Genomic DNA, 26,910 nt, shown 5'->3' on the forward strand with positions numbered 1-26,910 from the left:
TGACAATTGTGAACATGAATTTTATTAAAGTATCAGTTCATCCCAGCACTTGTAAAAACTGTCAAAATTAACCATCGACATCCATAGGTTCATCTTGAGCTTGCTGTTGTTGCAATGCTTCCTGTTGCATCTGCTTGGATTTCTTCTTATTCTTCTTCCTGGCAATTTTGGGGTTCGTTGACTGCAGTAAAAGTTCCTAAAAAAACAATTTACGTTATAGTGCTAAACTGCAAATATTCATAAAATTAAACAGCGATGACCAATTTAACAAGTACCAACCTGTAATTCAGGGTCAGTTACTTGATATTCAGAAGAATATAAGTCAGTATCCAAGGGAAGACCCGTGATTTTTATGGTGCCAGATGGCATCAGAAGAACTGTGAACTTGAATTGAGCCACATATTGACCTGAAAGAGAAATTATAATAAATGGACATTATACCTCATGGTCAGGGAAGAAAACTGAAAAGACAAAAAAATCAGTGTAGCTGTACCTGGCCTGTCATACAAAACTTGGAACGGTTCAATTAGTTTGTGATTGACACATTCAACAGCTCCAAGCTTTGCCTTGGTTTCATCTTCAAAATAGCGGAGATTAAAGGGCATGGTTCCATGTTTATGAATAACATCACTATAGAATGCACGAGAAGCCTTCATCTTGAGTTGATATGACTCATCTGTCTTCTTATAGATTGTTACCCTTGAATTGGCCTCTCTGCCCTACAATGGGAAAAAGGGAAGAGAACAAAATTAAGTCATTGTATTTTATTACTGAAAGCGAGAGTTAGCTGAAAAAAAATATAATAAAGACTTACCACACCCTCTCCTGTGCTGACAAGCACATCCATAGCATAAACTTCGTGAACTTCAAGAGTAAATTTCTCATGTTCTTTCTTTTGTGCCTCATTTGGGTTCTGAATAACAGTTTTTTCACCATCAATTCTGAACTGTTTCAGCTGATGACTCAGCATTCCCTCAACTGGTTTGCATTTGAAGTCTTCACAGACTTTCTGGACAGCTTGAGTAATAGTGTAGGTCTAAAAGAAAATTTAAAAATTATAAAAAATTGATAAGACACATGACAGAAATTTAGAGGAAACAAGGGTGACCTTTTTCCAAACAAAGCATACAAAATAGTACCTCATTGCCAGGCCGCAGAAGTCGCAATGCTACTTCAGATGCATAATGGGCAGCAAGGATAACATCAGCTTGCCTTCCGGAGGCCTTGAGGCCAGATACTAGACCAACAGTAATGGTGTGTGCAACAACAGCAATAAAACCATCTATGTGGGCTCCAATATCCCTGAAGAGAAAAGATAAAGTGAAATTCAAGTGTTCACACTTACTAAAAAAAACTCAAGCTGCTATTTCCTTTTAAAAATTGTTATGGGAAAAAATTTGATACATACACTTTGACCACATCTCCTTCTTTGAGTAAAACATCAGGGTCTTTTGGAGTAGGTGAGAAGTGACATATACAATTATTGATAGAAAGGGAAGTTGGGAATGCAACTCCCTTCTTGATATCTTTCTCTTTCTTGGCAGCCTTGCTGGTCTCATCTATGATGAACTGGTCACCTGCCTGGCAGATTTCTCGTACGTTTGCCCCGGCGACGCATTGTCCAAGAACAAGGGCCAAGGCTCCTGAAATGTGAAAACAACAAATATTATCATACAGTTGAAAGCAAATGAAAATTAAGGAGTGTGTGCAATAAATCCCATTTGAATCCCCTTTTTAAATATAATTCACAGTCCAATTTGTTTGATAGGAGCAATTAAATGCAACTTCAGTCTACGAGACAGGGCACGTAGCTTAAAGAAAAGGGCAAATCATGACGTAACTTTAGTTGAAAATAAAAATTGCCAAGCAAACAATGGAATGCTGTCATTATCAGAGCTAGAAAAATTAAATTCAATGTGGGAGAACGTGGAGTTTCTGAGATTGGTCTTAAGGAAGCGGACCTCCTGCAGCATTCTGAATGGGGTCACAGATGGGTGCACCAGAGCGACCATTGATGACAGACAGTCTGCCCGCGGTGTCAGCAGCCGAACGTGCCGCGATCAGAAACTACCGCGCCTGTCGAGCAGCGGCGCTGCGAGGGCCAGGAGGACAATATTGCGAAACACCAGACGGACCGCGGTCCCCACGACCCGTCTAGGTTAGGCTGGCGGCAACACGTAAACACCCTGCGCCGTGGCCGCGGCCCGGGCCGGGCAAACCGCCCCAAGGCACACGCAGGGAGGGTTGCTCACACGGCCGTCGCATTGCCACCGAGTGCAAGGCGCGACCCGCAGCCCCGCGGCCGACACCATCGTCCACATGGCAGCCGTGTCGGGGCCGCGGCGTTTGCCGAGGGCCACCGCCACCGCGCCGCGGCCCGCGGCACCAAGCCGGCCGAGGCGCAGCGGCAGCGCCCATATGGGCCAAAGAGCGGACTGCCCGGACCAACGGCAAGAGTACTTACGGTTCACGATATCGCCGGCCAATTTGTACTTGACGACGACCGATTCCTCGGCGATAGTCTTTTCAGCTTCATCTTTGTCAGCCATGGTTGGAAACTTGAATTGAACGGAGCTTGGGATGATGTGTGTACGCAGCGAGCGACTGCAGCGGTAGTAGTGCCGCCGCCGCCGCAGCTACAGCCACTTCCTGGCCGACAATGCTGCCAATGTTTCGGAGTTTATTGTCGCTTTTCAAACTCGCCCGGGCGGTGGGCAGACACCGTGGCCCACTGGAAAGGGTCGCAGGAAGCAATTAAATTGATCCGCTTTGTGCCTTGTCGCTCTGCAGAAATTCTGCTGAATCGGCGAGAACACTCTGTTTGTAATCAACCGGTGGCCTTTCGGATTTCCCTGTCAATAACCGTCTGCTATTTTATTCGTCCTGGCATTTGAAAAAGGCATGAGGCGCGACCGGTATTTGCTGAATTATTTCAACCATGAGCGACCTTCATATCAAACCATTGAAAAATATAGTGTCAAGTAAATCTGGTCGCCAAAGGCCCAGCATACGGTTGCTAACAAAAAACGAACGAAAAGCCTCAAATTGAACTGATGGCGCGCACGTCCTCCTCCACTCTGCGCACTGCGCATGCGCAGCAGGTGTAATCTCAGAACTTCTTGCTCTTCTTCACTTCTCTTTCAGCATTTTCCTCGTGACGAAGGGGCGAGCGCTGTTTGCCTCGATACATCACCTCATGACAGAAATCCCCTATTTCTGAATCTACGTGACGGATCTACAACATTCGGAAGGAGAACAAGCTGTTGTTTTCCTGGTTTCAAAAACGCGATCCCCACCTTGCTTCGAGCGAAGGCCACTAGATGGCGCCACTGACACGGTTTTGGACAAGGGAACTGGCTAGGGTTGCCACTTCCCTGTCACTCAGTTTTTCTTGGGTGTTCGGAGAGCAGATAGGTTTCCATCTCCACGAACGCCCTCCGACTTGAATGAAAATAACGTGGATTCGAGCGGAGTGACAAATGAGTCTCTCAAGCCCACCACGGACTTCATTCAGAAACAGCTGGAGAAGATGGCACCCGAATGAAGTCCTGGGAGTGGGGGCGGGGCGGCACGGGAGTGAAACCGCCTGTTGCCGCCAGGCAGCGCTACCGGCCGCCGCGTCTCTCGAGCGAGGGGCGAGGAGAGGAGAGAGAGCTGGCTGGCTGCTCGGCGGAATCAGTCTGCCTTGAAGGCTGCTCCGCCCCGGACGGCCACCGTGATTTCGAGACCGGGCTGAAATGCGAACGTCACTTGCTGCTTTGTTTTGATTGTGACTTCGATCCGCCTGCGCCCAGGGAGTCTGTGTGGACCGCGAGTGCGTGTGTGTGTGTGTGTGTGTGCGTGGCGGGCCGCGGGTTGGCTGAACCTCAGCTTGTTTGGATTACCATCGTTTGAACGCTGAATCGAGAGGTACGTGTCTTAGTGCCACGAGCTACCTGTTTGAGGTTGGCTGCCTCTCCAGGTGTCCTGATTGCTCTCATGAGGGGTTTCCTCTTACCTTGAAAGAATGGTCTATTACTTCACCAGGTATATTTCTGATGGCATATCTGATGGGCCATTAAAATTTAAGATGTGAGTGTTCCAAAATTTACATATTTAGATCTATTTCGTCAGTAATTTTTTAAAGATTCAAAATGTTGCTTTCTCTTAAGATTTATAATGTGGTCCTTGAAACGATCTAATTTATAGTGTATCTTACTTCCAGTGCCTCCTCTGACATTTGTCCTTAAAACGATCAAAACTGCCAATGTCATCATCCCATTCCCATTAATGCTGTGAACTACTTTGCATGTACATCGAATTCGACTGAGTGCAGAGTTGCATGGTGTCAGATTTCTAAGGAATGTGCAACTCAGTGTGCATAGCCACCATCTGAGATACCGCTACTGTACTGCCAAGTGAAACAGAGGTGGCAGCTGAGTGGGTTTACACTCTTTCGGGCCATGGCCCTCGGTCGCGCTCATTAGCAGTGTATTGATCCCGCATATGCCTCTGTGGTGTGCTGAGTGCGTACTGGGGGAACATGGACTCCACTTCGCGACCGCCGCTTGGGGACGGTCCCCGCCGTCCCCGTCCTGACCTGGCCCACGACGCCCCCGTGCGAAACGGCGCCCCGATCCAGATCCTGGTGATCGAGGCCATGATCGCGTTGGTTCCGCTCCGGCCATCGGGTGGCGGTCCTTGCGGGTCCTTGCGGGTCCTTGGCTGCATCGTTGCTCGTTGCACCACTGTAACGACGCCGCGTCCTTGCTGTCCTGGCGGTCCCCGTCGACGGGGTGCTTCCCCTGCATGCCTCGCGTTGCGCGGCAGCACGGCACGGCCCGGCGCAAATTACCGGTGCCTGGCGCTCCAGGCCGTCAACGACTCCAGCGAGGACAGCTCGAACGACCTCTCAGTCTCTGACATCAAACGCGAGTAAAGCATTCCATGGGCCGGGACGGGGTGGACGGGGTCGTCGTGGCGGCCGGCGGGTCCGGCGGGGTGTTGCCACGGTCTCGGCCGCTCTGCCGCTCCTCAGTTCGAGTTCGGGAAGTTTCCCGCCCGCAGGCGGAGGATCGTTTCGTCGCTGTCTCTGTCGCATTCATGGGGCGTGCCGCAGTGCCGTAGGCGAGCGAGGGAGACAGAACGGCGAACCGACCCTTCGGCCACTCCAGCAAGTAGGCTTTCCGCTCGGCTGGCCAGCGTCTTATGCAGCCCCTGCCGGCCCCGCCTCCCCCCGCCTCCCGCCGCCTCCCGCCGCCTCCCGCCCCCGCACTGCATTTCCTCACGTAATGCCACGCGAGTAGGACACCGGGACCTTGAGCCGCTCCGCCCGGCCGCCCGGCGCGCGCTCCGGCAGTGCCGCGCTGCCGCGCCCCCTGGACTCCCTGGACGCCGACGTGCCCTCGCGGAGGTCGTCCTCGTCCTCCGGGAGCGCGAGGCGCACGCCGAGGCGCGCCGCGGGGTGAAAGCTCGGCCGGCGTTCAAACACGCCGAGCCGCCGCGCTGCAGGCACCGCAGGCCCATTCCAAACAGGGCCGCGTCGCTCTGTCTCTCTCGCACCCCTGCGGGACGCGCCGAGGCCGTCTCGATGGACGGATGCCTTTACTTTATTTTCGTCAGCCCTTCGGTCGGCCGTTCGGCCCCCGGGCCCAGGGCCTGGGCCCTTGGAACGGAGAAAGTGCGGCAAAGGCAAAGCGGGTGCTTTACGATGTACGACGTCATACGACGCCCAGAGGCAGCTTCGGGTTGCGCGTCGCGGCGCGTCGCGTTCGGACGCCTGCATCGCTATTACGAAACCGAGTTGACAATACAATGGTCCCGGTGAAACCCGGGCGACACGATGACCCCCTGGTGGCACGCGGCTGCACGCGGCACGCGATGGCGCGTGGAGTCCTGGTGGAGTCCGCGCGGCTCTCTCACGCTGAGGCTGTCCTCTGTCCAGCGACACCCCCTCGACCCCACTCGTGTGGCTCGCGGCGCAGCAGGCCGTGCAGGCCGTCGTCGCCAGCCTCCGGATCAATACCGCGCCGCGATGACGCCGCCGGCGTCGTGTTTCCAGTGGGCAGCATGCGGCCCTTTAATTAGTGTGTCGTTACACGCTCCAGAAATGGCGTGCGCGTCGAGAGCCCCGCCGCCGCGCCGCGTCTGGCCGTCTGGCTCGTGCTTGTGGCGCTCGTCGGAGGCGCGGGGCGCGCGGGCCGCCACGCCAGGGTGGCTGCGTGGTATGGGCGGCCTGGTGTTGCTGCGCGTTGCTGCGCGTTGCTGCGCGTTGCTGCAGCGGGGACATTACTCTGCTGCGAAACAGTGGCGGTTAGCCACGCTACGCCACGCCACTCCACGCCGCGGCACGCCACGCCACGGCCACGCCCCGGGGAAAGTGGTGCGGGTGCGGTCTGCAGCGTCATGTCATGTCAGCAGGACGGCGCCGACAACGCGTCGTCGCACACGACGGCGTTTTGGTTGCTCCGGCCGCCCGCGCGCTAACGGCAGTCCAGCGCGTCTCGCCTCGCCGACGTGGAAGTGACGTGACGAACACAAAGGCCCAACCGGTTCCTCTCCGAGCGAGCGAGCGAGCGATGTGCGTCAGGTCGGGCAGAGCAGCAGAGCCTGGACGGAGTGCGGCAGTGCGGCCCCGCCGGGGCGTTCTTCTCCTTTCCTGGACGGGTTCCTTATCGCTGCCCGGGCTTCCCTGACCGAAGGCCTCAAGTGCCTCTGCAGGAACGGGAAGTTGCCGGGGGTTCCGCGGGGCGTTCTGCGGCCGGGGCGGGATGCGCGCGCCACTGCCCCACTGCAACGTCGATCGCTGTCCGCTCCGCGTTTGGCGACGGCGAGTAGTACAGCGCGGTGGTCGCGCCGGCCATGCCTTGACCCCCGGCGCGGCTTCGCGGCCCGGCCGGCCGGCCCCTCCGCGCCGAACTGGGCGACGACGTCACCGTACCGCCAGAAGTCTCGCGTGGTCGCCAAAAGAGATTGCGGTTATCACCCGCCGGTGGAGACTCGGCGGCGCGTCAGCGGAGGCCGAGCACGCCGTCATGGACGTCGCGGACGTCACGGGAGCCCTTTTCTTGCCCCACCCGGATCCAGCGCGCCGGGCCCTGGCCGGGCCGCGCCTGGCGTGGTGCAATGCGATAATTACGAACCATCGGCCGTTTCATTTTAGCGCCAATTTTACTGCCGCCGGACCGGACTTTACTTGGGCCAGTCCCTCCAGTCCCTACTCCCTGCGCCGACCGGCCGGCCGACGGTTTTTGTTCCGAAGTGGCCGCCGCCAGGTCCGCCAGCCCCTCGGCCAGCCCCGCCCCCTCCTCCTTTGCAACCTGGTTGCGGAGTGGACTGAGTGGAGCGACCTGATGGCTGGCTAATGTGATGCAACCTCAATCGGGTTCCGTCGCCCCCCGTCGCGTCGGGCTGGCCGTCGGTCTAGCCTCGTCACTCGGGCATTCCCGCCTGCTCCACGCCCTGCCGCCCGGCGGGTAGGCAGTCCCGGACGCCGCCCTGTCGCCGAGACTGCCTAGCCCAGACGGGGTTCAAACCCGCAGCCGCCGCGACCCGGCGAGGGAAAACCGAAAGCCTCCTCCGCAGGCAAGGCGGGCGCCACTGTGTGGTAGTACACTTTGTTGTACACTCGGCGAGCCAGCCCAGCCACCCGCGCCCCGGACTCGGACTTCCCGCTCGGCGTGTTATTGTTTTGGCAAACAAGCCGGCAACAAGCCGCCAATGGACTCGGATTATCCACGGGCTGCCCCTGCGGGCTGATTCCGAGCAACACCGTGCTTTCGTCGCTCCGTCTCTCTCGCACTCACGGGCGTTCCGCGGGAGGTGCGAGAGAGACGGGGTGTCGTTGGGGCCGCGCCAGCTAGCGCCAGCCACCCTGCTTGCCTGTTGTATATAGCACGAGGCGCTGGTCTGTCTGCCCGGGGCGCGGGGTCGCCGAGGTTGCGTCCCGGGGCGCTGCAGCCGCCACGCCGCCACCCTGGCACCGCGTGCACCGCGGCGGTATGTGTGCACACCGTGCACCGAGTGCATGAACCGCGGCGGCCGTTGCGACAAAGTCCGCCGCCGTCCTCCCACGCGCCGTCGCTGTTTCGTCCACCCGAGCCTCTCTGTCAGGGAATCCCTGCGGGCTGATTCCGAACGGGGCGGTCTCTGTCCCGCGCGTCGGGGTGCTTGTTTGGCGCGGAGGCGAGGCAGCCCTGGCGATTCCGCTGCCGCTGCGCTCCCTGCGCGAGTCTCGTGTATATCGGGCATTTGATAGCGACCTTCTTATCCTTATCAGTGACTCACTGCCTCAGTTTTCTCGCGTTTGTTTGTTTCCTCTGCATGCTTTCACGGCGGCCGCGTTTCTTCCTCGGTCTAGGTCGCAAGCTTCTCTCCCTCTCTCTCTCTAGCACAGGTCGCGAGCTTGTCTATCTCCCTCTCTCTCTCTTTGTAGCACGCGCCGCCCGCCGAGCCATATGTCACGACGACGAATTTCTCTGCCTCCGCCACGCGGCCACGCCGGGGACGCGGCGATGAAAGACGAATGCAGCCAAAGGAGTTGTTTTGTTGTTGTTTGGAGGTGAAAGTGGGGGCCTGCCCGGGCCTGCCCCGGGCCCGGAGTCTTCCTGGAGGCGGGCAGGCCTTTGGTTAGCCCGAGTCGAAATAAGGATCGACGGCGACAAGCCTGAAGCGACGTCGCGGCGCGCTTGCAAGGGCCGGGGCGGGTGTTTTTGTGCGCGTCTGTGTGGGTGGGCGTGTGCCGTACTGCCCGTGTGTGTGTGTGTGTGTGTGTGTGTGTGTGTGTGTGTGTGTGGTGTGTGTGTGTGTGCGTGTGTGCGTGTGTGCGTGTGTGTGTGTGCGCGCGCGCGCGCGTCCGCCCGAAGAAGGCTTATTGCAGGCGTGCGCGTGCGGACCGTGTCGTGTCCACGCTCCAAAAGTGGCTGGCTGGGCTGGCGCACTGCTGGAAAAAGCTTGGGGCCGGCCGGGCGGCGCGGGGCGGCGATGAATTGCGATACCCGTCGCGTGCAATCACACACACACACACACACACACACACACCACACACACACACACATCACACACTCACACACTGACATGCGCACTGCTCAGTGGCACTGCCCGGCGGGCCGAACGAACGGGCCTGATGGCCGGCGCGCTGGAGCAAGCAGCAACTCGCGGCTGGAGCGCGCTGGAGCACGCTGGAGCAATGCCTGGAGTCTGGACCAAAAGCGGGCCGAAAACTGATCCGACGCCAAGAGCGGCCGCGGGCTGCGGCCGCGCGACACGCCACTGGATGGACAGGTGTTGCAGTAGCCAATCACACGGGGCGGCCTCTGTCTCTCTCACTCGCACTCGTGGGGGCGTCCCGTCTGCGTGTGAGGGAGGCCGAAATGTGCCTGCAAACTGATTCCAGCGGTGCTTTCGTCGCTTTGTCTGTCTCTCTTGCACTCACGCCCACATCCGCTGGGTGCGAGTGAGATGGCGGACGAGGCACTGCTCGGGTTCGGCCCGCCGCTGGCTGGCATTTCGTGTGCGGTGTGCGGCATGCACTACACTGTGTGGCCGACGGACGAGCCGGCGATGACGAAGGCAGTATACAGGGCTTGCAGTGCAGTTGCTTGCGTCGCTCTGTCTCTCTCGCACCCATACGGGACGCATCGTAAGTGCGAGAGAGATGAGCGATGGAAACGACCTAGTCTACTACAGGGGGACGGGACGGAGAACATGAGAGGGACGCGGTGGGACGCGGCGCAGCGCGGCGGGACGCGGTACGTCACGCGACGGGCAGCTGCTCGGTGCGCCGCGACGCCCGCCAGCCCCGCCAGCCGCGACCCTGCACAGCGCGCACTGCAGCACCGCGACCCGCATGCTCCGCTCCCCCGTGTGTGTGAGCCTGTCTGTGTGTGTGTGCGTGTGTTGTGCTGGCTCAGCTGTTGCGGTGCATCGGGCGCGCTTTAATGACTGGGGTGTAGTGCAGTGCAGTGCCGAGCAGAGGGAGGGCGGAGAGCGCGGAACGCTCGGGAACGCTGCCGCGCCAAAAATGAGAATCAATCGCCGACCGTTGGCAACCCCCGTTGTGCTTTCGCGTTCGACCTTTGCTAGCGGCCCGGCTGCACTTTGGTCCTGGTGTCGGATTGCGCTGGAATGCGTGGTGACGGCCATTCGAGCCCCGCGTGGCGGCGGTGGCGGTCGGCGGTTCGAATCCCCGTCGAGTTTACGGTTGCCGAGCTTATCTGTGAGCCGTGAGACTAGATGGTGTTGTTTCTACTGCGCTAGCGCGAGTTCCTGTCGTTTATAGCCCATCCCGTCGGTGTATACACACTGGCGGCGGCCTTCCTGGAAGCTGCTAACTGCGATGGGTATTTGGAGCGGGGCGCACAGCGCTGCACAGCGCGCGTCAAGCGGCCTGCCTCTTGCTCATTACTGTTGCGGCAATGATGACGCGCGGTCTGACTAGCCTCACTGGCTGGCACTGGCTGGCCTGCTGACTGGCTGGCTGTCTTCGGCGCGCTTCCGCGTCGGTTTCGGACAGCTGACACCGCACAGTGTCGCGCCGTCGCGCCGCGCCTCACCTTGGCCGCCAAGCTAGAGTGCGTACGGCCGCAGGGAGGGACCGGAGGGGAGGGGTCTGCGTGCCTGAGGCGTGCGGAGGGACTTGCGGTGGTGGTACGTGCACTGTAGGTACTCGGTGGTGGCGGGCACACCCCTTTGTGAGTCTGTCGGGACGGTTTACATCCGGCGCGTCGTCGGGAACGTCGCACGCCAAACCGATAGCGCCACTCTCGACGCGAACAATGTGCCGGGCGTGGCGTGGCGTGGCCAGGCGTGGCTCTCACCGCGCGCGCTGCCTCCACAAAGGTGTGCGCGGGCCTGGCTGGCCGCCGCGCCGCCACACCACAAAGGCCCGTGCCCCGCACAATAACGATCAGCAAAACGGCCCGACCCTGGCGAGACTCGAACCTGCGAACCGGCGGGCGCGGGGCGCGGGCGGTCGGCGCGGCGGCTAGGCTACATGCATCCCGCCGCGGTGGCCGCGGCCGCGGGTCCCACGCCGCCGTGCCGTCGTCTCGGTCGTCTCGCCCGTCTCGCCCGTCTCGGAGAAAGAAGCCGGCCGGCCGGGGCTCCTTGAATTGAAAGGGGAACCCCAAGTGAAGAGAGAGAGAGAGAGGGTGGGGGTCCAATTGTTGTGCCCCCAGCCCCGTCCGCCCCGTCCCAGTGCTCGCCACGCTGCGCCGCCGCCGCCGTGCCCGCGGCCCGCACTGGCCTCTGCCTCATGATTGTCACTCAATCCGCGCTCCGCCGCGCCGCTCCCTCCACCGCACGAATCAGCCGGCCAGGCCAGCCAGCCGGCAGTGGAGTGGTCGCTGGAGCCGACTTCCTCTGGCGCGCAACCACACTGCAACTCGGACGACGCGACAGCGCGACAGCGGCACAAAGAGTGCCCGCCGGGATGCGCATGCTCGTGTTTTGCCGGCCGGTGCGAAATGTGCGCCCGAAGGATGTTTACGTCGACGGTGCACATCCGGGGCGAGCACATTACCGCCACCGGCCAGGCCGCTGCAGCCTCGGGTGGCCGTCGACGCCGTGCTCGTCCGACTCGTCCCGGCTGGGTGCGTGTGTCCCCATGCGCTCGCTTTTGTCCCGCGGTGTCCTGTTCGCTCAGCCACAGTCCGCGGCCCGGGCTCATGCTTGCTATCGCGACTCGAGCCGCCGCGCCGCGCCCCGCCCCGCGTCGAGTCGAGTCGAGTCGCTGGCGGGGCACTTCTCAGAGACGCCGAGCCGCGAGCGGAGAAGGGGCGGGGCGCGGCGGGGCGGGGGCATCCGCAGCGCAGAGGACGTCAACGCCCTCCTGCCCGTGGTGGCGCAAGGGGCGTGCACGCGTCGCCGCCGTCGTCATCGTCGCCGCCATGCACCCCGGCCGCGGCGCAGCGCAGCTAGCGCAGCCACCCCGCGCCGCGCGGTGGTGACAGGGCCACCCGGCCAGGACGGCGACGGCGGGGCGCAGCAGGGCAGGCCCGACCACCGTGACGAGCGCCCTCAAGGACGGCCCGCGCCACTGAGGAGAGGGAACCAAAGGGGCGAGGCGTCGCCCGCGGCACGGCGGCACGGCGTCGTCGCGGACCTTGAAGCAGCACTGGATGGGCTCGCCGGCGAGGCTCGGCCGCCGCGCCGTTGCGCTCGGGGGAATTGAATGACGGTGGATCGGCGCCAATTTTGCGTAACGCGCTCCGCTTGTTTTTTGTCATTCTCGTTTCGACGGACGCTTCCCTTGCCGCCTTTTGCGCAAGCGGACTGCCGCGGACTGCGCACTGCCATCGGACTGCGGCGGGGAAGTGCAGCGCGCAGCGGCGGCGGTCTGATTCTGTCTCTCTCGCACGCGGTGGGCGTCTCGAAGCGGTGCGAGAGAGACGGAGCGTCGAGTTCGGAATCGCTCGGCAGGGGCACGACGACGCGCGTCTCGAAGGATGGCGGAATCGTACAATGGAAGGAATGGATTGATGGTTTTGCGATGGCGCGTCTTTTCGTCACTGCTGCTGGTTGCGCGGCGATTGGTAGGTTCCCGTCCAGTCCGCCAAGGGCCGCCGCCGTCATGCCGCAGCCAATGAGGGAGTTTGGTTTTCACCTAACTTGTCTCTTTTTTGGACGTGCATCTCGCACGGCGGAGGATATGCGAATGGTGCGGCGCAGGTGACTCGCATGCGGACTCGTGTGCTGACGGGACGGGCTTGCGTGCGTGTGTCTGTGTGTGTGCACGATGCAGGTGTGAGTGTGACTTGCAGTGGAGTGGCTGCTGGTGCTGCCGCGCTGGAACGCAGCGCTGGAGTCTGGCCGAGCTGCATCGGCCTTGGGCTCTTCTGCGGGAAGGGAGAGGGAGGGGGGGGGGACGGAGCGGCCAACTAACTAGTTATGTGTGTCTGCGTGTGCGTTTGCGTGTGGAAAGACCCTAAAGGTTAAAACGGCGTCAAAAAAATGTTGTCATATCTATACCTTTGCACCAAATTTGACGGAATATTTTGATATTTTTTTTCCGCATCCTCATTTTTTTTGCCTCGTGGCCTTCTTGGTCGGCTGCCTTTGCGATGCAGTGCGGTACGGCTGGGATGGTGGCCTGCCAGGCCAGGCTCTAGCTTGAGCCAGGCCAGCCAGCGTGTCCATTATGAATGAAGGCAGACTCTGCTAGTAGAGTCGGAGGGTCCGGCCTGCCCGCCTGGCTGCCTGCCGTCTGATTCCGAGCTCTGCTTTCGTCGCTCTGTCTCTCTCGCACTCATGGGGCGGTCCGTCGGGGTGCGAGAGAGACAGAATGAGACGGCTGGCTAGGCCTGTCCGGCCTCTCTGCTTGCTGCGTGGCGATGCGAGAGCGCCTCGCCTCGCCTAGGCCAGCACGGCAATTTGTGTATGGAGTAGGCCTTGATTCGCGCGCGAATTTGCGACAGGCAGAGAGTCAGGGGGAAAGGGGGGGGGTGAAAGTGCGTCCACGCGGTGCAGCAATCGCCGTGGCCGACTGGACGTGTGGGGAATGGGAACGTGGCCATGCTAATCTATTGGCACGGCCATCTCGCCCTGGTCGTGGTCATCTGGACGGTGTCGGTGGTGGCGTGGCCCGCGGTGGCAGTGGCTTTCGTCGCTCTGTCTCTCGCGCTCCTTGGTCGTCGTCGCCAGCTCGCTCGGCACACTGCGGTCAGCGGAATGCAGCGGAGTGTCGTCCGGCCTATTCCCCGGCGCGGCGCGCGGCGCGCGGCGCGCGTGACGACGACGGACGTCGTGCACGCCGTGTCCGCGTGCACCGCCCAGTGTGCAGTGATAGCGGCACCTTCCGGCCGCCCTGCCCGCCGCCCCGCATGTCCCCCCGAGCATCGCGTTGGGCAAGGGGCGGCTGGAGGCAGACCCGGCGGCAGGCCCGGCCGCAACCATCCCGTCTGTTGTTGGCAAACTTTGGGGCGCCCCGGGGCGCGCAAGCGTTCTCTTGTTCGTGCTTGATGTGGGGCGCGGCGCACTGGCAGGTCTCTGATGGACGGCGCGCTGGGCCGGACCGGCCTGGTCGGTGTAGGCAGAGCGAAGGCGCGCCGACGGAGCCCCCTCCACCGGCGTCGCCACCTGCGCGTCCTGCCGCGTGCCCGCGGCGTGGCGCGTTCCGCGGAGCGCGAACTGTGGACTGGAAAAAGACGAGATCCGAAACGCGTCCGCCGCGGCGGCCTGGTCGACGCGGTGGTGACTCACGCCGCGACTCTCGCTCGCCGTCCGCGGACTGGCGGCGTCTGCCCTGCCCTGCCCTGCCCTCCCCGCCGGCAGCACGCCGTCGTCAACATTCTGCGGAAGCTGCTCCACTGCGTCCGCGGGTGTGATTCACGATTCACGCCCCGGTGTTATCGCGGCCGCGGTCAGTCAGCATTCTCTCTCTCTCTCTCTCGCACTCGTGGGGCGGCCCGTCTGCGTGCGAGGGAGACAGAGCGACGAAAACGAGGCTCGGTCTCCGCCGTGCTCTCGTTGACCTCCTGCCGCGGCGTGGCGTGGCGTGGCTGCCGCGCGCTTTCTCCTAATTGAGACAGATAAAGGCGTGACGGCTCATCTGCTGGCGGAGCGGAAACGGAACGGAGCGGGTTTGAGTTTTCTAGTGCGGTACCCGGCAGTACTCCCACGCGCCTACCTGTGGGGCTTGGGGTTTTGGCAGCCGCCCTCTCCCACCGCTGGCTTGCCGCCTTCGGCGCCGCGAGACACCATTGACGAGAGGGTGGCCTACTTTGCCCCCGGGCGAGGTAGGCCACCGTCTCCACGCCGGTGTGCAGCGGCGCGCGATGGTGGCCGACCTCGCAGGCGCTGAAAGGTGCCTGCCGAACCGCAGGCCGGCAGCGCCCGCTCCGTTGTCGCTGCCCGCTTGGCCACGTGACCTCAGATCGTTGTTATTATCGTCGGCGTGGCCCCTGGCCGCTGGGCGCCCCTGGCCCGCTTCTGCGGCGTCCGCCAGTGCGCATTCCGTGTCGTTCCGTTGTTTCCCACGGCCGGGCATGCCGATGAGCGGAGCGGCGTGCTTGGCGCCTCCGCGTGGCCGAGTCACCGCGACGTGGCCGACGTGGCCGACATGGCGTCCCACCCGGAAGGCGAGAGCAGGCCTCCAAAGTGGCTGGCGAAGCCGCGCTCGTCCGCGGCGGCGGCGCTGACGAGCACCTCGCCGTCGAGCACCTCGTCGTCGTCGCCGGCCGGCCGCCCCGCCCCGCGACCTTGCCCGCCCGTTCCCCGCCGCGGGGCCGCGGTCTGGCCCGGCCGGTCCGCGAGCGCCGTGCCGGCCGGCACCGTCCACCGCCGGGCAGTGTTATCAGCACGTTTCGGGGCGTGCTGCGCTCGCCGTGCTCCAGATGGTGGGGGAGGCCCACCATTACGGCGGCCGATGACGGCGACGTGTCCGGCCGGCCTGCCTGTCCGGCTCGCGGGGCTGCAATCAAGCCGGCCGACGCGGACTCCGTGCTGCAGTGTGCGTCCCCAAGTTCTGGGAACTTGGCGTGCGAGTTTGTTGCCGCATTATGGCAGGGCCCGAACCGGCCCGACCGGCCTGCCCTGCCTCCGCGGCGTTTTGGTGTCCACGCGACTCCGGACTGGCACGATTTTACGGCAAACGCCACCACTATGTTTATGAGTGATTCATTCAGTGACTCTCCATTAATTAATTATTCAGACTTTTTCTATAAAGGAGTAATGGTGATGCGAGAAAGTTCGCAGTAAGCTGGGCTACCCCCTCCGCTGCTCTGGGGTCCAGGGCGATGAGGCGATGGGGCGCTCAGTGGTAGTCGATCTTCTTCCCCTCCCAAACGAGTTTATTTTTCCCCTTCTTTGTTGTCTCGTCTCTCTTCGGTGGCGTCATCCTCCTGGCGCACGGGCTTTTTTTCCGCATTCTTTTCCTTTTCGTTTTGTCCTTCGCAGGCGTATCTTTAGTCCTGTGGCGTGCTGCGCCAGCCAGCCAGCCAGCCACGAGCGCAGAACGCGCCTCGAGGAGCGGGAGTTGGGAGGGGGATTCTCTTTACGACGCGCTGAAATGATGCAGCCACAGCTGCGGTTGTCATGGCAACGGCCGCTGAAACGATCCTGAAGTACGGCCGGGCTGGTTGCCATGGGGACCACGGCTGCTGAAACGCACTTAGGTTTGCAGCTGTGCTGATCTGTTGTCATGGCGACGGCGGCTGAAACGACCGTAGAGGCACATCTGGACGGGTTATCGAGCGACAGTGTGTTTTCGTGGCTGTCTCTCTCGCACTCCACTCACGGGGCATCGCGGAGTGGGTGTGACAAAGACAGCGGTGCTTTGCAGTGTTGCCGATGGAGTGCGGCATAGGCTCTGGTGCGGCCGTGCGGCCCCGGCCCCGGTAGACAGACGCTCCCCCGAAGGACATGTAAATTGACCGTGCACCGTGCCCCGGTTGCAGGCCGCGCTGCAAGACGCCGACGGCAGCCGAAGGCCCGAAGGACCCACACTGCAGGGAACAAAGGTGGCGCTGTCGCCCGCTGCCGCCGCTCCCCATGTGACGTCACCTCCACCGCGAGGCTCTAGGTAAGGCAAGGCAGTCCAACTTTGTCGCCGGGCGGCTTTTCTCGCTTTTCCCGCGCGATTTGTCGTTTTCTTCGTCGTCGTTCTCCCGCCCCGGCGCTGGCGGTGGTTCGCCGGGGGCTCTTTGCCGGGGCCGGCCTGCCGCGCTGCTGCAGTTTAGAAGGCTTCTCGTCGCGGTGTGTTGGGGGGGGGGGGGGGGGGTAATCCTGTGCCACTCGTGGACTGCTCCCCTGTCGGGCCTGTCGCTTCGCTCCGCGTCTCGGCGAGGGGACAGGGGGCGGGCCGTGGAGGGGGAATTCCAAGTTGGTTATCGCGTACGCCCCCCCCCCTCCTCCCCCAGTGCTGCGTGCCGCGGCATGTAGTATTGTTGCCGGTTCGCTGACGTGTGCGTCTGGGTGCCTGTCTCGGTGTAGGACCAGTTGGTGCCGAATTTGCACAGCGGCCGGGTATAAAAAGAGACGGGCGGCTTGCAAACACGAAAGCGGCGTGCATGTGCGCGCCGCCGCCGCGCCGGTTTGTTTTTTGCACTTTTTGGAAAGGTTCCACTGCGTCAGAAAGGGAAGGCCGGAAGGGGGGGGGGGTATTTGCACAAAGTTTCGCACCGTCGTCGCGGCCGTTCCGAGAGGTACCGCACCGCGTCGAGCACCGCGTCGCCGTGGCGTGGCTCGGCGTCGCCCAGGCGCCCGATTCACGGACGCGCGTCGGACTGTCGGACTCGGCGTGGCGCTTCGCGCGGGGTCAACGGGCTGCCGTCGAAACGGTGGCCGCCGTGCCGTGGCCCGTGGGGTCGGGGGCCTCGGGGGGCCTCAGGGGGCCTCGGGGGGCCTCAGGGGGCCTCAGGGGGCCCGGCCCGAGCCTTGGCCTAAGCGGCCGCCTAACTGTTTCGGCGGCGCGGCCACACCTGGAGACTGAGGGAGCTTCGCCTCCTCCGAGTACGGAGCACGGCGATAAGAAGGGTCGTCCTTCCATGAGGACCTGGGCTGGACGACGACGCGGCGGTCCTGGCCGACCCGTTTTGGGCGGTTACCAGGATATGTCGGTGACGTCGAAACTAAACTAGCTCCTCTGAGTAACAAAGGACTTCCGGAGCACTGTTTACGAGCCCGGCGCTGAAAGTTTTAGCAGCAGCGGGGTGAAGTGTGCTTGGCAGAGTTTACAGTGACGGCACGGGGTGGGGTTCCCGAGCGTGTGTATACAACATAAAGCAGGCCTTTGCATTCGATAAATTGACTCGTTCTCTCTCTCCGCCGGCCGGTGGGTTGGCGTTTTCTCCTTGCACACATTGTCGGGGCTCGCGGGGCGGGGCTGCCTCGAAGACACAGCCGTGTTTGTTTGGGCTCTGGCCGTCGCCTGCCGCCTGCCCGCCAGCTCTGTCGAGCGCACTGCCCTGCTCCGCCCTCTCTGTCCCTCTCTCTCTCCCCGTGTCTCTCGCTGTCTCTCCGACCCACCGACTGACTTCGCCGCGCCCACGCCCCGTCGAAAGCCCCAAAGCTCCCCCCCCCTATATTTTCTCCGGCGCTGCCATATGGGTTTGCAGTGCCGTGGCGCTGCGCTTCACGGCGCCAATAAACACGCGTGGCACTGCACTGCTTGAAGGCGGCGCCGTTGGTCCCGGCGGTGCAAGGCGGTCGCGGACGCCGAGGCCCGCGTCCCTGTTTTTCCGCCTGGCCGACTCGGCGGACTCGACTCGGCTGGATGGCCAAGGGCCTCTAGGGCCGCCCAGGGCCCCGCGCGCGCCGCGCCGTGCAGTTATTGGTCGTTGCCGCTATTTCGGCGCGCTTACTCACTCACCCATCCGACTGACTAGTCAGTGAGGCAGTCATTTCCGTCGGTGTGTGAGAGAACCGCGCCTGGCCGCTCCGTCAACAAGCAGTGCGCCATTTTGGTGCGGCCAGTGTGTGCGCGTGGGCCGCCGGATGTGCAAGTATGGAGGTTCGCGAGGGACAAGAAGTGAGGGAAACGGGTTGGGCACCACAGCGGGCTTCTGCTGGTCGCCTCGACGGACTCCTTCGCGTGCTTCGCGCTTCGCTTGGCGTGCACTGCTGCTGCTGCTATTTGTGGGCGCTGCGAGTCAACAGCGCGCCCGCGTCCACCTTTTCGGCCCAAAGCACCACCGCGGCGGGGTGCGGCCGGCCGGCGGCCCAGGCGCAGGCGCAGGCTCGAGTATCACAAACTTCCGATGCAGATTAGGCCGGCTTTCCCGCAAGGCGAGCCGGCGAGCCCAAGCCGCCACAATGCAGCCAATGCAGCGCTATCGCCGCCGCGCCTTCCTGCGCCGTATTATTCCTGTTGTCCGCGGGGCCCGCCGGGTCCGCGATGTCCCAGTGGCGCCGCCGCGCCGCCACACCGCGGGGACGGTTTGTTTTTCAATTGGACAGGTCGTGCTCGCGTCCGTCCTTCGGCCTGGCTTGCGCGGTGCGGGCGCCCTGGTTCTCGTTTCATTGATGTCGTCGATTGGGACGGGCCCTGCCGTGGGGTGGAGGTAGTAGGGTTTTCCCCGCTCGGCGCGGCACGGCACTGCGGGCGGCGCGTGGGTGGGTGTGCCGCCCTGCCGCTGTCCGGCCCTGTGCTCCGTGCTCCGGGCGCCTGCGAGGTCCAGGCTGGGCCGCCCCGCAACGCGGCGCGGCGTGGCGGGCTGGCCTACCCCGAGCCTCGCAGGCGCTCGGCCGCCGGCACTGCCGGCACAGGCTGTTTGGCCTCGCTATCTTATCGCCGTCCGCCGGCAGGCACTTGATCGGCACGCGGCCGCACTGTGGCCGTGCAGGTGTCGCGGCACACATGCAGTGTGGTGGGCGTGGCCAGGCGGACAGCCGCAGGCACGGCTAGCCCTCAGGAACGACAGGCGGCCCTCTCGTCGCCCTCGCCGGCTCGGGGGGCCGCCGCGCGCCGCGGATTTGGAGAGCGCGGCTTTCCGCGGGGCGCGGGGCGCGGGGCGAACTGGGGCACGAGACCGGGCGGCGCGTGGGAGTTTGAAAAGCCGCAGTGCCCTGGTGACTCCTGGACCGCGCGCTTGGCGGCCGGCGGGGCGGGCGGACAGACGGGACTCTCGGACGGCGCACTGACTGACTGGCGGCAGTGTCGCGCCTGATCGGGGAAAGTGCTTTGCACTGCAAGGACGGGCAAGCGAGAGCTGCCGCGTGGGGTGGTCCTGGACACGCCCCGCCATTACCGCACCACGCCGTGCTCCGCCACATGATGCATTGCGGGGCTTTTACTTTCCCAATAAGTCGGTAACGTGCGTGGCGGCAGGGCGCGGCACGGCACGCCACGGCGCCCCCTGCTCGAATAAATGCCATTAGCGCTTCCAGAGAGATCCTCTCGCTTTCACCCGTGACCCGGCGTCCTCTGCCGCCGGCACTGCGCCGTCCGTGGTCCCGTGGCGCGGCGCCGACGCCTGCGCCCCGCACGCCCTGCCCTGCTCGCCCTGCCCTTCGGACCCCAAGCAGCCGGGCACAGTGTGGCCGTCGAGGCCGTTGCCCTTGAATTACGCGTTACGTCAGGTCCGGCTGGTGGCAGTAGGGCAGGACTCGTGCAGGGCGGAGGCGAGGGCAGCCCCTCCCCCTTTTTTCGGGTGCATCGCTGCACACGCCTTTCTCCCATTAGTCGGCTCGAAGTGCTCCCTGGTGGGTCTTCGCCGCGTGTCGGCCTGCCGGCCTGCCTCGGCGTTTCGGCTGCGTAGCTGCGTGCGTGGAGGAGGATGCGCGGTGCGCTCGGTGATTGGCTGAATTGGCGGATACGGCAGGCAATGGCGCGGCCGTGAAAACAGCCACAAAAAGCGGCAGTGGAAAGTGGGGGGCGGGATTCGAACCAGGGGTCGCGGGTAGGCGTTGGTTTCGGCGCCCCCGACAGTGAGGGCGATGTCGCGTCATTAGCTCGGCTGGGCGCCCTGACCCGACGGGGTTCCTGCACTGGGGCGGTAGTAGGCTGATCTCGTACAGCGCTTTCGTCGCTCTGTCTCTCTCACACGCGTGGGGCGTGCCGTCTAGGTGCGAGAGAGACAGAGACGGAGCACCGTTCTGAAGGAGCCACTGCTCGGCGCGGCGCCGGCTTTGGCTTTGGCTTTCTCCGCCGTGCCGCCACGATTGTTCGGAAGGCCAGGGCCAGGGGCGTGCTGGGGCCGCGCGGGGCTCCCGGAAGTCGCTGCCAACTGCGGCTGCGATGCTGCGACGCTGTGACTAGCCTGGAAATGAAAATGAGGCGCTGTAATTAATGAAACTAATTTGCCGCTGTTCGTCTTCGTCCTCAGGCTCACCATGGACCGGGTGGCCGTGCGGGCCGTGCCCGTGGCGCTGGTGGTGGTGCTGCTGCTGGTCACGCTGTCAGTGCAGCACGCTGACGCCGCGCTGGAGGGACCCCACATCTGCACCCGCCAAGCGGCGTAAGTTTCACATCTTACGTTTAGATGTTTGTATTTGAAAATTTAAAAAAAAATGGTCACTGATTTTCTGCTTTGGTGTTTCAGATACAACCAGACTGTCAGAGTATCCAAACAAATACCTGTACAAAAGAAGATCTTCACATGGTGCCTAAATTTACCCCCGCGATGCTCCAAGTACAAGATGGAATTCCAAACTCACTACACTACTCAAGTTTGTATCAATATTTTGGTTGATTTTGATGCTATAAAGCAATTCTTTTGTGGAAATTGTTTGTTAACATTTGTAAGTATTGTGATGCTGCTGTGATTCTTACGGATTTCTCTTTGTTTATTCTAGACATTGTCCAAAACGAGACCTGTTGAGGAATGCTGTGAGGGCTACATCCAGAGTGGGAATCGCTGCATTGCCGAGTGCGAGGCACCATGCATTCATGGAAAGTGTGTGGAACCCAACAAATGCCAGTGTGAGGACAATTATGGTGGACCAACTTGCAACCAGAGTAAGTCCTTTTGAAGATTGATTGTTTGCTAATTTTGTAATTAAATCAATTTTTAAAATCATTCTTGCAATTACAGCTTGCCCTGACAATCGCTATGGTCCAAACTGTGAGCATCGCTGTCAATGTGTGAACCAAGCTGTATGCGACCCATTTTCGGGCCAATGCAGCTGCAAGCCGGGCTGGCATGGAGAACATTGCTCTCTGGAATGTCCTGCTGGCAAATACGGCCAGGACTGTGAAGAAACTTGTAAATGCCAAAACGGTGGAGCTTGTCATCATATTTCAGGAGGATGCAAGTGTGCCTCCGGGTGGATGGGTCCTTTGTAAGTATGGATTTAATGTTCCCAGATATTTATTCAGATGGTAAACTAACAACAAGGGACGAATGGATTCATCTCTCTTGTTTCAGGTGTGAGAGCCAGTGCCCTGAAGGGAAACATGGAAATGAGTGCTCCTCCGAATGTCGTTGTCAAAATGGTGGAACATGTAACCCTACCACAGGAAAATGCTATTGTACTCCTGGGTGGACTGTAAGTTCTCTCTGCTTCATTTACCTACTTAAGAAAATTTTTTTCTTTCAAATTGCTACTTGTACAACCCTGCTGCATGTTTTAAATTTTATTTTCATTTTTTAGGGTGATGTCTGTGCTAACAGATGTGGCTTTAGTTTCTGGGGAGTAAATTGCTCCAAAGTTTGTGACTGCTATAATGGTGCACCTTGTCATCACATTACTGGGGCATGTGAATGTCAAGCTGGTTTCCGCGGGGATAAGGTAACTAAAAAGGCTTTGCACTTTCTTGACCAGACTTATTTTATTTTACTTATTAAAATTGAATTATTATTTTTTACAGTGCTTAGATCGATGTCCTGAAGGCTTCTATGGAGTTCAGTGCTCCAAAAAGTGTGACTGCAAAAATGGTGGGACATGTTCTCCAATTAATGGCACCTGCAAGTGCCGGCAGGGCTGGAAAGGCTTTGATTGCTCAGAGCGCGCTTGTCCTGAATGGACCTATGGTGAAAATTGCACTGGTGTCTGCAACTGTGAGCTAAACAACACGGAAAGGTAACATTATTCTTACAAATAAATTACAAAGTGCATGCAACTTGATAAAAATGTTAACATCCATTTTTCTTTTTTCTTTTAGCTGTGATCCTCACACTGGTGCTTGCAATTGCAAAGCTGGCTGGGATGTTCGCTCGTGCGCCCGTCCTTGCCCGATGCTCACATTTGGCGTGGGATGCAAGCAGAAGTGTAACTGCAAAAATAATGCCCTTTGCTCTCCAGTTGATGGGTCGTGCATATGTGCAGCAGGTAAGTGGTCTGTTTAGTCTGGGTCGACTTTCATTTCTGGATCACATAGGTTTAATAATCGAGATTTGTTTGGCTAGGCTATCAAGGAAAAGAATGTGAATCTCACTGTCCTCCTGGAAAGTTTGGAGAGGATTGCGCCCAAAAATGTAACTGCAATGGGGCTTTGTGCAACCACGAGAATGGCCAGTGCTTCTGCAATCCAGGTAAAAGATGAGCTCCTTTGCTGTGGCTATGCCTATGTGAAATGGAAGGCATGAGATACTTATTATCCTTTTTCTGCTCTCAGGGTGGGAGGGAATTCAATGCGAACGGCCCTGCAATGGTACATCCTATGGCTCTAATTGCAATGAACCTTGCAAGTGTGCAAATGGAGGGGTGTGTCACCCAGTTACTGGTGAGAATGATTCCCTCTTTGGTGCATTATTATTTTGTGACCAACTTCATGTACTTATGATTTTGTCTTGGTTTTACAGGGACCTGCACTTGCCCACCAGGATTTTCTGGCAAACTTTGTGAACGAAAATGTGAGGAGGGGCGCTATGGTCTTGGCTGCCAGTTTGAGTGTGATTGCGATCACGAAAATACAATCGGTTGTGACCACAAAACGGGTCAGTGTCTCTGCAAAACTACTTGGAGAGGAATGAGGTGTGCAACAAAATGCAAGGAAGGGTATTATGGAGAAGACTGCTCTCAAGAATGCGATTGTGCCAATAACAGCACCTGCGATGCCATTAGTGGGGCATGTATTTGTGCCCGAGGATGGCAAGGAGACCGATGCAGCACACCTTGTAACTCTGGTCGTTATGGAATAGGCTGTAAAGAAGAGTGTCCTCCATGGGCATATGGTTAGCAAAATTTGTATCTCATGTCTAAACCCCCCTCATTGTAGCACAAATCATTATTATACGAAATTTTATGTTTGCTTTGCAGGTGTAAATGGTAACCCTGCTTGTAACCACATAACAGGGGAGTATCACTGTAAGCCTGGTTTCCAAGGTTTATCGTGTGAAGTCCCTTGTGATGATGATAAATATGGCCAGGATTGCAAGGAAGAATGTGACTGCAAGAAAAATGCCAAATGTCATTATGTAACAGGTATTTATTTGCAGAATATCCAGAGAAATTGCCATTTTCCCCGTCATTCAAAAAGCACAGGTTGATTATTCTGCAATTGTTTTCCTGCTTTCCCTCCCAGGTGACTGTCAGTGCCTTCCTGGCTGGACTGGAGAAAAGTGTGGTAGTCCATGTGCCAGCGGTTTCTTTGGATTGCACTGTGGCCAAACTTGCAAATGTCAGAATGGAGGTCATTGTCGTAGCAATGATGGATTTTGCCACTGTGAACCTGGCTGGACTGGACCTAAATGCTATGAAGGTAGGGTTGGAGACACTTCCAGTACAATTAGTAAATCCCAAAGAAATCTTATTTTTTTTCAACTTGGCTTTATTTTGCCTGTTATCATTTTTTCAGCTTGCCCAGATGGATTATATGGAATAAACTGCATGAATATTTGTGAATGTGGAAATGAGGACAAATATGACTGCCATCCCATTCGTGGCTGTGTTTGCCGCAAAGGTTTGTCTGGTAATGAGAAACACTTCCTTTTTCTTCCCCTTAATTTTTGCCACTATCTTGAGAGTGGTTTTATTTCCTCCTTTACTTTCCCACCTCTTAACTAAGAAAGTTTGGTTTGATTTTCAGGTAAAAATTGTGAGTTGGGAGAAGCAGTGTCTGGATCCTTGGGTGTAGCAAATGACGTTGAAGGGAAAGCACAGTCAAGTAACTCTGGTATTGTGGCTGGAGCAATTGTTGCAACTCTCTTTTCTGCTGTCTTTCTCCTTCTGTGGCTGTACTACAGACGTCGCGTCAATAGCCTCAAGACAGAATTGGCTCATGTGCAATATCATGCTGACCCAGGTGTTTCTCCAGGTATGTTTTTGGTTTTACTGTGTCTTCGATTGTTTGAAATATGTGTTGTCCAAAGCAAGCATGGCTGATTCGGAACCTTTGCGCTTTCAAACAGACCGTCACCACTTTGACAATCCAGCCTATTCATACACAGGAAGGGCTGCAGGCAATGGCACCACTGTTGGTATTGGGTCGGATGATGGGTCCCTACTGCCGCTTAACAACATGCATAAAATGATTCATAATAATTTGGGAAGTAAAAACAACCTCAATATAGAGAGACAAAGAGCGGGTTGTAGCACAGAGGATGATGATGACTTGTGTTCAAAGGGTATACTTACTTCCTTCTCTTAGTTGCATTCTCTGTTCTCATTATTATGGAAGAAATTTTTGATAAATGTTTTTATTTTGTTTTCAGGTGCGTATGGGCTTGAATTCCAGCATCCTGTTTCTGCCAAAAATTGGGGTGCTGACATGGGCAATCCTAATTTGAACATGTATCAAGCTGTTGATGATAAGCCAGTTGAGCATTTGTATGATGAAATAACTCAGAAAAAGGAAGCAGGTTTGTTTCTTCTCAGAGGTGGATTGGATATTATTTTATAATGCTGCAAGTGATAAAAATATGTAATCTTGTTTCTTAATCTTCTGTTCATAGAAATTGAGTACGATCACTTAGACTACAGCAGACCTGCATCATCATGGAAACCTCATTATCATCAACTGGTTGATAAAAATAGTAGTGTATCTGGGGCTGGATCTTCTAGTGCTGCAAGCACAGCAAGCACAACTATTCTTAACATACCAAATGTTGAACCAAGTAGCAGTAGCAGCAACAGTAGTAATAGCAGTACCATCAGTGGCAGCGGAAGCTCAAGTGCTAGTGATGATGTAGTCAAAAACATGATCTGAGCAAACCTTAAGTATTTCTTTGTTTTGTGATCAAGGCTTCAGCCTGAACATTCCACTTTTTTTTTCTGAAAAGTAAACCATATTTTTCATGAAGAAAGAAGTTAGAGTACATTGCATTTCTTGGTGTCTTAATGTGGACTTTTGACTGATAATAGGGGACAATAACCAGAGAGGTTGGTCACTTGCTTTGAGGATAGAGGAGCTTCTCAAAAATGCAGTTGCTGCCCGTGAGCTCAGGAGACTAGTCACTTGCTTCATCTGTATATATTCTGGTTACAAATTAAGATTTCTTTGAACACAAGTTGCCTCAAAACGCCTGTGAGTGCAGAGCATTTGTAGATCCTGGATTACAATTTTCATGTGCTATTTTCTCCAGCCCTTGATGGTCCTCATTACATTTGTTGTGTAGTTACGATTTGATTTTTAAATAGGTTAATGAATTATTTACTTGTGATATGCTTAGTTGTTTTCATTCCACTTTAATCTTAGTGGTCAGAACAACCCTCATGATATTTTCTTTAAGGTTTTTAGCACAGACACACTGATCAACTGGAAAGAGGAGTTACTGGAGACCATCTATGCAATAACTATAGAGATGTGCATTATAATTATTTTGTACATAGGCTATTTATTTTTGTATATATTTGTCTTAAACATATAGTTTTAAACTCATACTTTTTATTACTGTTTTTTTTTTTTAATAATTACTAAGAAAGATTACTCTACCAATATTTTGTGTGTTCATGTATAGTTTGTTTATGAATCATTGTTATTTTATCTTATTTTTTTGTTGTATGTGTTCATTTTATTATGTCTCAAAATCTACTATTTTGCAAGATTGGTCATCTATTTCAAACCTGTGAGAGTTAAATTAGGCGAGCCTGACCTTTTGACCTTTCTGTTACTTTTTTTTGTCAAAGGTGCAGTATATCATGGACTTTTGAACTGTATAATGAAATTACTATGAAATGTTGTATGAAAGTTAAGATGTATTGGTCTTATTACGTATCAAAGCAATAACTGAAGTTTTTAGTACTAATTAATTTGACTTTGATGTGTGTGCAATTTGCCAGTTGTACTAGAATACTGTTAAAAAATGTGCAATGTTTTTGATGAGATGAACCAGCGATGAACTAAAGAATTTGCAGTTTGTGTGAGTGCCAAATTGTGCCAAGAAGATTCCTAAACTATGGTTATATATATTTAAAAAATTGCTATCATCTGTATTAATGTGCCCTCTACTTGGCAACAAATGCATTCTTGTCCTGCAACATTCCTTTAGATTTCAAATAAATAAGCAATTGACTGGCTAAACCTGTTACCGACTGACGAGCTTTCTTCTTGTGAGCTCTTCTATGAATTTTGCATTGTGTCTGTGATGGAAATAAATATATTTTTAATTCCTC

The 26,910-nt window shown here is 57.6% G+C and overlaps 2 protein-coding genes across 4 annotated transcripts; one reads left to right on the top strand and one right to left on the bottom strand.

Annotated features, from left to right (window-relative positions):
* Nucleotides 1–2,641, bottom strand: LOC117649785 (proliferation-associated protein 2G4). The gene is made up of 7 exons (XM_034392844.1): nucleotides 2,465–2,641; nucleotides 1,409–1,643; nucleotides 1,140–1,302; nucleotides 815–1,036; nucleotides 494–719; nucleotides 280–407; nucleotides 1–196 (listed from the first exon to the last, which is right to left on the bottom strand). Exons 1-7 carry the CDS (start codon nucleotides 2,547–2,549, stop codon nucleotides 68–70), a joined length of 1,188 nt encoding a protein of 395 aa, XP_034248735.1. The 5' UTR covers nucleotides 2,550–2,641; the 3' UTR covers nucleotides 1–67.
* A 1,001-nt stretch (nucleotides 2,642–3,642) lies between these two features.
* On the top strand, nucleotides 3,643–26,907 carry LOC117649778 (protein draper). 3 transcript variants are annotated; one of them, XM_034392828.1, is made up of 20 exons: nucleotides 3,645–3,909; nucleotides 16,374–16,498; nucleotides 20,742–20,873; nucleotides 20,958–21,084; nucleotides 21,211–21,373; nucleotides 21,450–21,696; nucleotides 21,783–21,903; nucleotides 22,009–22,146; nucleotides 22,226–22,437; nucleotides 22,520–22,686; nucleotides 22,764–22,889; nucleotides 22,973–23,080; nucleotides 23,160–23,531; nucleotides 23,617–23,781; nucleotides 23,882–24,058; nucleotides 24,155–24,268; nucleotides 24,386–24,613; nucleotides 24,708–24,923; nucleotides 25,011–25,157; nucleotides 25,251–26,907. In XM_034392828.1, exons 3-20 carry the CDS (start codon nucleotides 20,749–20,751, stop codon nucleotides 25,502–25,504), a joined length of 3,207 nt encoding a protein of 1,068 aa, XP_034248719.1. In that variant the 5' UTR covers nucleotides 3,645–3,909; nucleotides 16,374–16,498; nucleotides 20,742–20,748; the 3' UTR covers nucleotides 25,505–26,907. The 3 variants fall into 3 exon arrangements, with proteins under 3 accessions (XP_034248721.1, XP_034248719.1, XP_034248720.1); XM_034392830.1 differs by lacking the exon at nucleotides 24,708–24,923 and having other exon boundaries at nucleotides 3,643–3,909; XM_034392829.1 differs by lacking the exon at nucleotides 16,374–16,498.
* Nucleotides 26,908–26,910: the final 3 nt, after the last annotated feature.

The sequence above is a fragment of the Thrips palmi genome, unplaced genomic scaffold (assembly GCF_012932325.1).
Source record: "Thrips palmi isolate BJ-2018 unplaced genomic scaffold, TpBJ-2018v1 HiC_scaffold_4, whole genome shotgun sequence".
NCBI classification, from domain to species: domain Eukaryota; kingdom Metazoa; phylum Arthropoda; class Insecta; order Thysanoptera; family Thripidae; genus Thrips; species Thrips palmi.

Coding starts and splice junctions, on each gene's coding strand:
- LOC117649785 (XM_034392844.1), bottom strand. CDS start 2,549: ATGGCTGACAAAGATGAAGCTGAAAAGACTATCGCCGAGGAATCGGTC. Junction 1,303..1,408: donor GAAGGAGATGTGGTCAAAGT/GTATGTATCAAA, acceptor TTTTCTCTTCAG/GGATATTGGAGCCCACATAG. Junction 1,037..1,139: donor TTCTGCGGCCTGGCAATGAG/GTACTATTTTGT, acceptor ATTTTCTTTTAG/ACCTACACTATTACTCAAGC.
- LOC117649778 (XM_034392828.1), top strand. CDS start 20,749: ATGGACCGGGTGGCCGTGCGGGCCGTGCCCGTGGCGCTGGTGGTGGTG. Junction 24,059..24,154: donor TGGACCTAAATGCTATGAAG/GTAGGGTTGGAG, acceptor TCATTTTTTCAG/CTTGCCCAGATGGATTATAT. Junction 24,269..24,385: donor TTGCCGCAAAGGTTTGTCTG/GTAATGAGAAAC, acceptor TTTGATTTTCAG/GTAAAAATTGTGAGTTGGGA.